The following is a 12,228-nucleotide window of genomic DNA, read 5'->3' on the forward strand; positions in this document are numbered from 1 at the left end:
TCTCCAGGTCCATAATTGGTGCATGACCTTGGACTCCACTTGCCATTGATATCAGTCTCTATCTCTCTCTCTCTCTCTCTCTCTAATTGAAGGATGAGAGGGCACTGTTTGCTTTAGAACAGTGATCATATTTGTCCAGCTAATGATGATGGTGGTGTTGATTGCTTTCTGGGAAAAAGGAGGCCAAGGAAACATGCAGGAAAATGTCATCTTATGTTAGGGGGCTGCATCAGATGTGAGTAGGTATCTTAACTGGGAAGCAAATCATGTGGTCTGTCTCTACAGCACAGCACTTCTTCTCCTTTGGGGCTCATGTGGGGAGCATGCAAATGATGTTAATACAGGTCATTTGCCATTACAGCTAAAACTATCTTGTTTCCAGTTATTTTCCTGGAGTTGGTCTTGTAGTGTAGATTGGACAGTAGCTTACTGATGTAAGAGGAATCAGCCAATGTTAGGAACCTGTTTAATATGGTATGGAATGTGGAGTTCTTCTAAGAATGTATGGAGTAGAGGAGGAGGAAATGGGTGACTTTGGACTGTCGTTGGATTCGGTCTTTGACTTGATTGCACGCAATCAAACTTCCCCATTTGCAAGAAGAATGATCGACCATGACATTGAAGGCTCTTCGTTAGTGTCATGACGATGGAATCGGTAGTTGAATCGAAAGGAATGCTTGACCTTCCATTTCCACATAAGCTAACAAGTCCAATTCAAATCCATCTTTTGGTTTTGCCAACCAATCTCCACTGTACCTTCATCTTTAGTTGATAAATAGTTTAATATTTAATATTTTAAAACTAATATCATCATAGATAAGAAATCCTAATACAAGAAAAAAAATTTAATTCCTAATAATCAAGATTTGATTATCCTTTAAATATATTATGTCTCTTTGGATTTTGATGAATATATAAGAGGATATATAATGCTTATTTGAGGATCTATGTAAGAGGATATATAATGCTTAGTAGAAATAACTAAAGATCTCATAATTCACTAAATTCTATCTATTGAACCACATTAATCTTGTATGTTTTTTTTGTGTATCTATCGAACCACATTGATTGCTAATCTTGTATCGAACCACGTTAAAATTTTCTTTTCCTTCATAAGAAGTGGATTAACAAGTATTTTAGGATTCTTAGACTAAGTGTCCCAATATGATAAGAAATCATAATATAAAAGGAGTTCTTAATCAAGGAAAAACCCTATGGTAAATAGGATTTGATTATTCTATAAATATCCTATGTATCTCTGGATTTTGATAGGGGAGAGTATGATGTAAGGAATATTTTTAGTATTCTTAGTTTCTCTCTAAGGTGTCTAGAGAGGATAATATATATATATATATATATATATATATATATATATATATATATATATATATATATATATATATAAATAATTTATATAAGAGTATCTATAAGAAAGTCATACTTGTGTCTATTCTTTCTCTAGGATCTCTAGTATTTATCTATAGATGTAAGTGGAATTTATTGAACTATGTCAAATCTTGTGTCTATTTTTTGATATATTATTTGATTATTTATCTCCATGGTTCTCTTTTTTATTATTGTTTATTTTTCTCTCCCTCTCTAAAAGTGATACAAGAGCTCAAAGAGCTCAAAGTTAGATATTAACAAGAATAAATAAAATTTCTAGTCAAGAAGCATAAAAGTGAATAAATTACTTGAGAGATATTATTGAGATTAATAAATATTTTAAAATTTCTGAAACTAATATTCTAATGAGACAATGAATCCTAATACAAGAAAAGATCAAAGAAAATCATAATAATTAAGGTTTGGTTCATCTATTAATATCTTATATATCCCTCAATTTTAATAAGAAGAGAATAAGATATAAAAAAATATTTTTTGTGCATCTCGACTTCTCTTTATGGTATCAAGAGAAGAGAAGATACTCTCTTTTAAATAGTGTAATATATATATATATATGTATATATATATATATGTGTATGTATATATATATATATGTGTATGTATATATATATATATGTATGTATATAAATATGTATGTATATATGTATGTATATATATATGTATGTATATATATATATATATATATGTATATATGTATGTATATATATACATGTATATATATATATGTATATATATATACATGTATATATATATATACATATATATATACATATACATACATATACATACATATATGTATATATATATATATATATATATATATATAAGAATTTATATAAGAGGGTAAAGTGTTAATTTTTATAATTGATCTCACGTGATAAAAGATTTAATTTTTCTCATATATATATATATATATATATATAAGTTCTCAAACCATATTAAATTTGGTATCAATTTTTAATATATTATTTAATTATTAATTATTAATGTATATAAATATGTATGTATATATGTATGTATATATATATGTATGTATATATATATATATATGTATATATGTATGTATATATATACATGTATATATATATATATGTATATATATATACATGTATATATATATATACATATATATATATATACATGTATATATATATATACATATATATACATATACATACATATACATACATATATGTATATATATATATATATATATATATATATATATAAGAATTTATATAAGAGGGTAAAGTGTTAATTTTTATAATTGATCTCACGTGATAAAAGATTTAATTTTTCTCATATATATATATATATATATATATATATAAGTTCTCAAACCATATTAAATTTGGTATCAATTTTTAATATATTATTTAATTATTAATTTTTATATTTTAAATTATCCTTTTCCTCGGTAACCGTATATGACATTCTCTTCTTGCCTTGTTTCCTATATTACTATCCATGTCCATGGCCTTGCTCTCCTGCTCTCCTCTCCCCACCACCCATCTCTCTTAGAGGCTTCAGCTTGGACTCTTCTTTCCCAACAGGAACCGCTCTTTGTTCCTCACCAGGTCTTCTACTGACAGTAGAGCAGGCGTGGTGAGTCTTGCTATTACTCCCGAGGTGAAGCTAGAGAAGAAGGTGGAGGTGGCCGGTTTCAGGGACCCCAGATGAATCAGAGAGACATGATACTCAGAAATAGTTTCACGGATGGAAAGAACGATTGGGACACTATAATAAAACATTCTTTTTGCAACTATATTCTTGTCATGATTCTTTCTTTAATTTACTCACACTAAAATACTCCTTTACTTATTTCAGCAGTTCATTTCTAGTGCATAGGATGCAAATTAGAAATAATTTTATTTTTATTTTAAATACTTACAAAAATATAAAAAAGAAAAACCCAGGCTGCTGCAAAATATAGATTATATATGAAGTACCTCAATACTTGAAATCATTATATCAGCAGAAGCAAGAACTTTAGAGTGTAGTATAATATCATTAGCAGGGAAGATTATTCATGAACCAACTAAAAATATTAATTATAGTGGCTTGCTTCACAAGACCTCTCCAGGAAACAACCTTCTATGAGAAGCAGTGGCAGGCAACTTGGCAACTGAGTAGGAGCAGGTTAGGTTAATAAGCGGAGGTTGGATTGAGTTCTACCATCAAGGCTTCATCAACATTAGTTATATGGAAAACTTCATACTGACGTGCAAATCAGACTCATTTTGTAGCTGATTGAAGTTGGATATTTATAGAACCATTTTATCTGCTTTTTGGTCTGTTCTCCTGTTATATGATTCTTGAACTTGTGGTACGCTCCCTGTATTCTGCTGTCATCTATCTGATTGAAGTGCAGTGTATACTATATAAGAATTAAGATCTGCTGTCATATAACAATAATCAGATCATCAAGTTAGAAGTATAAGAATTCACAGCTTTCTTGTGATCTACGTGAAGGCGGGGGCGTACTTCGAGAACGTGGAGGTGGGGAAGAGCAAGACGAACCTGCTGTTGATCGGCGACGGCATCGGGAAGAAGGTGGTGAAGGCTAGCAGGAGTGTGGTGGACGGATGGACCACCTTCAGGTCTGCCACAGTCGGTAAGCCACCTTCCTTCATCTTCTTCTCTTCTCCTACCTCCATGATTTCTTACAGTTCTATCGTAAAAGCCACCTTCCTTCATCATCATCTTCTTCTTCTCCTCTTCTCCATCCTCCATGATTTCCTACGGTTTCATCGTAGTAAGTAATCAAATAGATAACGAAGAGACCAATGACCTCTTGCCATCATAAAAGCTCCAACATTCACTGGTGGACTGCACGTGAAATTTACAGTGCGTGGGTTGCACAGAAGAAACAGCATGTAGGACAGACTAAAGAGGGGGAGTAGGTAATCCAGGTCAGATCACTAGCTAGTACTTCTTTGGTATGTTCTTGCTAGATGTCCTTCTACACCTGTGACTCTGTCCGCTCCTCCGCTTATGCATGCCTGTGAGCCACAAACTCTTCCTACTTCACTATCATCATCATCATCGTCATTTCGACCTTCTTTGCGGTCCAAATCCATGGCAGAAACTGCAATATAATGGCAAGCATTTGAGAGTGGGAGCAGCAAAGCCATGGCTGTGTTCTTCATCCGTGTTTTCCAGTTCAAGTAGGGTCTTCGCTCTGGTCAAGAAAAGCCGGTGCTGCCATGGGCAGGTCGGTGATAGGGAAGATGCCACTGTACACTTCAATAATGGTGTTGGTTAGGCATAATTGAATGCTAGTTCACAGAACATATATGAAAATAATATTAGTGTTGGAGGTGTCATTTACATCCTCGAGCAATTATGGTAATGCATGGTGGAAAATATTTATGTGCTTAAGATTCGAGATAGATGAATTAGAGATTTATCTGGTTAATTATATATTACCCCATATATCTATTAGTATCATTATTTTTTTTATTTAAAAAAAATATATTAGGATCATTATAATTTTAGGAGTAAAAGTGATAAGCAAAAAAATAATTTTAATATTTAATATCGTTATACTTGTTATAACGATCAAATACAAATATATTAAATAAATTATTATTTTTAAAGATTATCTTATAACTTGGTATATGCCCAATTGATGTGATATGTTTTATAGAAAGGATAAGTGATAAGGGTGAGATTCAAACCCAATATCTTCCATATCTCATACAAATATATCACACTGTAAACTAAACAAAAAAAAAAAAGAGATGAATACATCATAATTTACATAATTATTTTAAAATTAAAAATTTCATCTTAACAATTGTTTAAACCTAGAAATTAGATACAACATTCATTGAACCTATTTTAATCTAAAATATATCGATATCAAGATGATACCAGTGAGATAATATTCCTCTTAACAATTTTTTTCTAATAACAATTAGACGATATTCTATCTATTTGAAAAATTAAAATTCAATCTTTATAATATTAAACTTTATATATTCTGATACACTTATCAAAGTGTATTTATTTTTATATCTTAGAACTTAAATGTTAATTTTTGATTTCTTAGCCTTTTTTTTTCTTTTTTTAGAGAGAGATTTAAACAAGGGTTCTTATAATATTGAGTACAAAAACTTTCGTCAGCCACACCTCCGCCTCCATAACCCTAAGAGAAACCCCGTCGCGGTCATGGCGGCTGTCGCCCAGCGGAGGGCCTCCCATCTCCTCTCCCGAATCCTTCCGCGGTCGCCGCTCTCTCGCGACCGCGGTCCCCTTGCTCGCCTCACCGCCGCCGCCATCGATGTTGCCCACCCGGCTGCCCCCGCGCTGCCGTGGCTCTTCGTCGCCCGTCACAAGGCGACTTCCGGCTCCGGATACTCCCCGCTCAACGACCCGTCCCCGAACTGGAGCAACCGCCCGCCAAAGGAGACCATCCTCCTCGACGGCTGCGACTACGAGCAATGGCTCATCGTCATGGAGTTCCCGGAGGACCCTAAGCCGTCCGAAGACGAGATGATCGGAGCATACGTCAAGACTCTCGCGGCCGTCGTCGGTTCGTAAGTGACCCGACTCTCACTCGTGGCGACATGGGCATCCGTGGCTTAGAGCTTTGAATTTTCGGTCTAATCATGGTGCTGCGTTGATTTCAGTGAGGAGGAAGCAAAGATGAGAATCTACTCTGTTTCCACCACAACCTATACCGGATTTGGGGCTTTGATCTCCGAGGAGCTCTCTTACAAAGGTATCGCCTTGATTAGTTTCCATGTTTTAGTTTATGGATGCAATTCTTGGGAGAAATGATTAGGGTTTTTGCTGCTTCTTGCTAAAAGTTGGTCGGGATTTGATTTCGGACAGGATTGCCTGGAGTGCTGTGGGTACTGCCTGATTCTTATTTATTTGTGCCCAACAAGGACTATGGAGGTTGGTAGTGTTCCTTTCTAAAAGTTGGTACTTATAAATATATAGCTCCATGTCTTTTGTTTTGTTGCTTTTGGTAATTATATTTGGTATTCAAAGATTTCCACTAAGTTAACTGATGCAATGGGTTACTTTCTTGCTAATTGCTTTGCTGATGAATACCTTTGTTTTCTTTTTTACGTTGGAATCCTACAGGGGATCTATTTGTCGATGGCAAGGTCATACATAGACCCCAATTTAGATTCACTGACCAGAACCAGGCCGAGACCACGGTACGATAGACGATGAGAAACAATGCAAGTCGAAAGAAGGGAACCAATGATGAGAGGCACTTCGGGGAAGAATCAGGGTCAGTCCGTCCTTCATCAGCTGTCTGAAAATCCACAAGGATGCAGCAGTGGCAAGCCAGAATAATAGAATGGTCCACCAAGAAAAGGTCATAGAGGTTTGTTGGACTGTGTTCATAAAATTGTTTATCCAAAATGGTCATCTGATATATCAGTTCTAAATTAACATGTAGAAGGGCTATATAATTAGATGTTCTAATTTCTTCTCTCAAAACAAATTGCTAACTTTTTGACAACTTAAAACATTTTGGAAGTTCCACATACCATTGCAGTAGAGTGAATGACACTGATGTGGTTCCCTCCAGAATTCTAGATGTATAACCATTGTCTCGTAATTTTGCTTTTACACTTTCGTCTAGTGAGATGGAATGGAGATGTGATGCTATTTGTATTCTTGATTTCATTTGGCTAGCCTTGGTATTTTAGAGGCTTTACGTACTTCCTTTCATTTCCTTTCCTTGGAAAGTAAGCACCTTAGGTCTTGTATCCTTTCTGTGTATATTATGGGTTGCCAAACAAAGAATCAGAGAGGCACACTATTTGTTGCAAATTGAGGAAGATTTGACTATGAGACCTGTCAATATTGACAATTCATGAGATGTCTTATGTAGAAAAAAGATATAAAGACCATTTTAATAGATTCACAAAAGTGGTCATCAAGAATGCTGTTACAGACCTGTTAATGATATGGTTCATGAGAGTTGTCTTCTGTACAAGAAAGATAGAGGGGCGAGTGAAGAACAGACTTGTTCATCTGTTCGGAAATGTCAATTACTGATGGTTATATATGTAGGATGGTTACAAAGAGTGGTTGTCAGGAATGCAGTTACAGATCATTATTTTGAGTTCCTATACCGCAATATATGTAGAAGTTTGATAGGGGTGTTATACACTGTTCCTTCTTGTACCATAGCTATCAAGTTCTTTCCCCCTTTGAAGCGTTCTTATTTACTCGTTACCAGCTTTCTTGGCTTCTGTCTTGTTGTGCCTGTAGAAAATGGTTTACATCTATGCTTCTGCATAATAGTTTATGACAAAACTTGTCAGGATATAGTAAATGTCTCGCACCTTTTTGAACTGCTATATTACTTTTGTTCCTGAGAAATAAGAAACTGTTAAGTTTATCTTTAAATATTTTTATATCTACAATATTGTTCTTAAAATCCTTGTCAACAATTATTTCTTCATCATTTTTATATTTAATTTTTTTAATATATCAAGGTTTAAATCAAATACTATTAATTTTTCTTGATTTTTTCTTATCCATTTAGTCTCTTATAACTAAATAATATTTATTCTTCTTCTAATCATAATGTCTATCAATTCTAATCCATTTCCTAAAAGTAATTTTATATTTCAAGTTACTAATTTAAACTCCTATTTGTGGATTAACTTTTTTACTCCCAATGGTCCAAAATAATGAGAGAATTTTTACATAATTGGCACCACATCTTGGTGTCGATGTGATGGGCTATTTCTAGATGACCTCCTAGACCACTATTTATAATTCAAGACATATAGGTGGTTAAGGTTTCTCATGTCACTTTCGGATAACGACCTAGCTTTATATTGAAATCGATTAAGATCCATGTTCATGATATCTGATATAGTTTTATGTTGACTGTTAGTGACCTAATGTAATTTTCATCTTTTTCATCCAGACTTGGGATTTATTTTAATAGACGCTATTGCTTGTAATTTCTTGATATAGTATAATTAACATGGCCAATTTATCTTAATTTTGATGAAATCATGGGTTTTAATGTTTTTCTAGAGCATGATTGTATGGCGCTTCTTGGGAGCTTGAGAGCGATGAGGTATTGCTTCCTCTCCTTTGTCTATTCCCTTCACCTCTTCACTTAGAAATTTTATTCTCTCTGATTCTTTATAATTATGTAGGGTTTGCATTCAAATTGAGATATTGGAAAATGTACATACTTGTCATGGAAAGAGAGGCTTATGTTCAAGTTAAGAAGTCTATAAGATTGGAATCAAGGTATCTATAAAAATGTTATGATCCCTAGTCTTGATAGAAAATAATTTGCTTATCATGGAATGAATTACAAATTGCATTGATCTGATATGATTTTTAACTTTGATGTCATATATGTGTCGAGGTGTCTCTATTTGACCACCAAAAAACCAATAAAGAAAAATTACATTTTTGTTAAAATCTAAACATATGTGAGCCTTCTTATCTTTGGACTAAGATTATTCTGTCGAGATGATAGTTGAAGTCATTCTGGGTTCTTCTTGATCTTTCTATGTTATACTCGTACTTATTAAATATGAACTATGCTTATAGGAGATTTTTTTTTTTATTATGATGACCTCCCTCTTGTAAGTGAAAATTACATATTAAAGTTGATTCTAGAGAATGTCATTTTTTACTTGCAAGCATGTCATCAAATGTGACTCTGAATAATGTGGTCATCCTCCATCTTCGTATTAGTGATCCCTGGTCTTGCTCGACATGGTTATGTTTAGCTTCTTCTTCCATGGTGAATAGACCTTGTTGGCTAATTGGGAACTTAAGGCTCCCAGAGGTAGTGTGTCGCTAAGTCACTATCTTTCCATGGCTCGATGTCGGTAAGGAGATTTCACCTTTGTTGAAGCACTTCTTCGAGGGTGGTAACGATGAGACTAGCAATCCAGAGTGATACATGAGGAGTGGGTAGATGTTAACATGACTTCTTGATTATGTCCACCTCATCCAACACCAATATTAACAGAAATATTCATATTTTTAGTGTAGCTTGCATTATTAAGCAACTGCTAGGGTTGTCGTCACTAAACTTGGCCCAGAATGGCCAGTCTCCCTCATGATAAGGTGGCGGCGGTGGCAAAGAAGCAACACCGGCTTCATCGTTGTGCTGCTGCCCCATCTGCTGCATGAGGTATGTGGATGATTGCTCGCCACCCTTGTTATGTGTTTCAACTCTTTCCTCATCACCACCACCTTGTTTCTTTTCTTCATTCATATTTGCTTCCTCCTTCTCCGTCTTCTTCTTTCCTTCGACAAGACGCTTTGTGTCATTGCATCCTATATTCTTGTCATGATTCTTTTTTTAATTTACTTACAATATTCTTTCTTTTTCTTCTTCTTTCCTTCGACAGGACACTTCATCTTCGTTTTGTAACTATATTCTTGTCATGATTCTTTCTTTAATTTACTCACAATAAAATACTCCTTTACTTATTTCAGCAGTTCATTTCTAGTGCATAGGATGCAAATTAGAAATATTTTTATTTTTATTTTAAACACTTACAAAAATATAAAAAAGAAAAACCCAGGCTGCTGCAAAATATAGATTATATATGAAGTACCTTAATATTTGAAATCATTATATCAGCAGAAGCAAGAACTTTAGAGTGTAGTAGAATATCATTAGCAGGGTAGATTATACATGAACCAACTAAAAATATTAATTATATGTTTTCTTTGGAGTGGCTTGCGTCACAAGACTTCTCCAGGAAACAACCTTCTATGAGAAGCAGTGGCAGGCAACTTGGCAAGATGATGATACAAAAGCTGGTAATTCAAGTGTCAAAGACTTAGCTGCACTGAGTAAGAGCAGGTTAGGTTATTAAGCAGAGGTTGGATTGAGTACTACCATCAAGGCTTCATACTGATGTGCAAATCAGACTCATTTTGTAGCTGATTGAAGTTGGATGTTTATAGTACCTTTTTATCTACTTTTTGGTCTGTTCTCCTGTTATATGATTCTTGAACTTGTGGTATGCTCCCTGTATTCTACTGTCATCTATCTGATTGAAGTGGTGTATACTGTATAAGAATTAAGATCTGCTGTCATATAACAATAATCAGATCATCAAGTTAGAAGTATACGAATTCACAGCTTTCCTGTAAAAGAAATATTTTTTAAAAATTTTAAAAATATTTATAACTTGACAGTAATAATAATAATAATAATAATAATAATAATAATAATAATAATAATAATAATAATAATAATTATTATTATTATTATGATGATGATGATGATGATGATTATGATGATGGACCAAATAATAATTCGAAGCTTCTAGAGCCCCGTGGTAAGAATCCTATTGACCAAATAGATCGGCCCGGCCCGAATGGCCCAACCGACACGATATACGAGCTTTGCTAGACCGTTGGAATCCTACTCCCATTTCGTTTCCCAACCGACCACCGCCCTCGATCCCGTCTCGAATGTCTTTCTTGATTGAATCCTAGTTCTTTTCATGAAATCTGTGTTTTTCTTTTGCATCCATGAGTGGCACTGACTGATCTCAAGTTTCGTGTGATCTTTCGAGGGTTTCTTCATTTGTTGTGTTTTTTTTTTCTTTCGTTCTATAAGATCCGTTCGTAGGGTTCTTCATTTTGTTTGTCTCACTGTAGGTTAAAGTGGAGATTTCGCTGATGTGTAATCTCCTCATGATTCATCTTTTATCATCGATAATCTCCGCAGCTTTTATTGATTTCTTGCGTTTCATTGTCTTTCTTTATGCTTGTTCTTGGGACCATCTTTTTCGGTTTTGGCTGGGAGAACCCGGCTCGCGGATCTCTTGACTGCATCTTTTTGATAAATAGCTGGCATCTTTTTTTCATCCATTTTGATGCGTTTCGTGTTCTTACCACCTCGTTTGTGCTTTCTTTTCTAGGTTTGGAAAATCAGTATCGCGGGTTTCTTGTCTTCGAGGACTTGTGTATGACTATCCTCCGAGCTCCCTCTTTTGAAGTGGAACTTTGATGACACATTTTGGCAGAACAGAACCATATTTCAAGCTTGCGGCCGCTGGGTTGTTGTATTTCTAATTTGTTTTTCTTTTGCATCAATTTAGCTTTTTTATAAATTATGTTTTTTCTCTAATAGAAAATGTAGGATTTTGTTGCTTCTCTAAATTCTGGAATCATTCAGCATCTAAAATCTAGGCGAGAGAACTTCATCTGGCGCTTGATTCAAGAATCTAAGGTCCTATTTATTCTGTAGTTCTTTTTTTAATCTCTGAGTTGTTGTCCAATTGTGTTTTTTACGTCCTTCACTGAAAAAAAGTTTATTCTTTATTGCAATTTTGGTGTGTGGAATTATTTGGGCGATGCATCAGGTGATGAAAGCTTAAAATGTAATCTTAGGACACCTTCCTACACTGCCCAAAGTCTCCTTGGGATGTGGATGAGGAAAAAAAAATCTTATTCTTATGATGATGGCCCATCAGATTACTATCTGTGGGGCCCAGTGTTGATGGTTTCTTGGTACATTATTTAATAAATGTGTTTGGAGTCAATATTATTTTTTCCATAGGTGAATAATAGATCTATAGAAAAACATTTTGCAAGTTACTCTAGTTGTGTGCAGAGTACTGATATACTCTAGAACTATTAGCTTACAATCACACTGCCCTATAAATTTTATGATCACTTTTATTGGCAACTTCATTCTTTCAAGTTCCTTAGGGTAATTCCTGATGTGCCTTATAAATTTACGATCTAGTCCTTTTTTTTTTCTTGTCTTAATGAGATTGTTTAGAAAATTTTTATATGTCAGCTTATGATGATATGTTACATAAAGTTGGAATTTCCATACGA

The 12,228-nt window shown here is 34.2% G+C and overlaps 1 protein-coding gene across 1 annotated transcript; it reads left to right on the plus strand.

Annotated features, from left to right (window-relative positions):
* The first annotated feature begins 5,519 nt into the window (after positions 1 to 5,519).
* Positions 5,520 to 11,730, plus strand: LOC108951712 (multiple organellar RNA editing factor 3, mitochondrial-like). The gene is made up of 7 exons (XM_065090221.1): positions 5,520 to 5,948; positions 6,042 to 6,133; positions 6,247 to 6,312; positions 6,505 to 6,754; positions 8,431 to 8,473; positions 8,556 to 8,652; positions 11,304 to 11,730. Exons 1-4 carry the CDS (start codon positions 5,581 to 5,583, stop codon positions 6,588 to 6,590), a joined length of 612 nt encoding a protein of 203 aa, XP_064946293.1. The 5' UTR covers positions 5,520 to 5,580; the 3' UTR covers positions 6,591 to 6,754; positions 8,431 to 8,473; positions 8,556 to 8,652; positions 11,304 to 11,730.
* The last annotated feature ends 498 nt before the right edge of the window (positions 11,731 to 12,228 follow it).

The sequence above is a fragment of the Musa acuminata genome, chromosome BXJ1-11, assembly GCF_036884655.1.
Source record: "Musa acuminata AAA Group cultivar baxijiao chromosome BXJ1-11, Cavendish_Baxijiao_AAA, whole genome shotgun sequence".
In the NCBI taxonomy this organism is placed as follows: Eukaryota; Viridiplantae; Streptophyta; class Magnoliopsida; order Zingiberales; family Musaceae; genus Musa; species Musa acuminata.

What these genes read in the sequence shown, in the direction of transcription:
- LOC108951712 (XM_065090221.1), top strand. Translation starts at nt 5,581, where the DNA reads ATGGCGGCTGTCGCCCAGCGGAGGGCCTCCCATCTCCTCTCCCGAATC. An exon ending in CTCGCGGCCGTCGTCGGTTC is followed by an intron (nt 5,949 to 6,041) that starts GTAAGTGACCCG and finishes CGTTGATTTCAG; the next exon opens with TGAGGAGGAAGCAAAGATGA. An exon ending in CGAGGAGCTCTCTTACAAAG is followed by an intron (nt 6,134 to 6,246) that starts GTATCGCCTTGA and finishes GATTTCGGACAG; the next exon opens with GATTGCCTGGAGTGCTGTGG.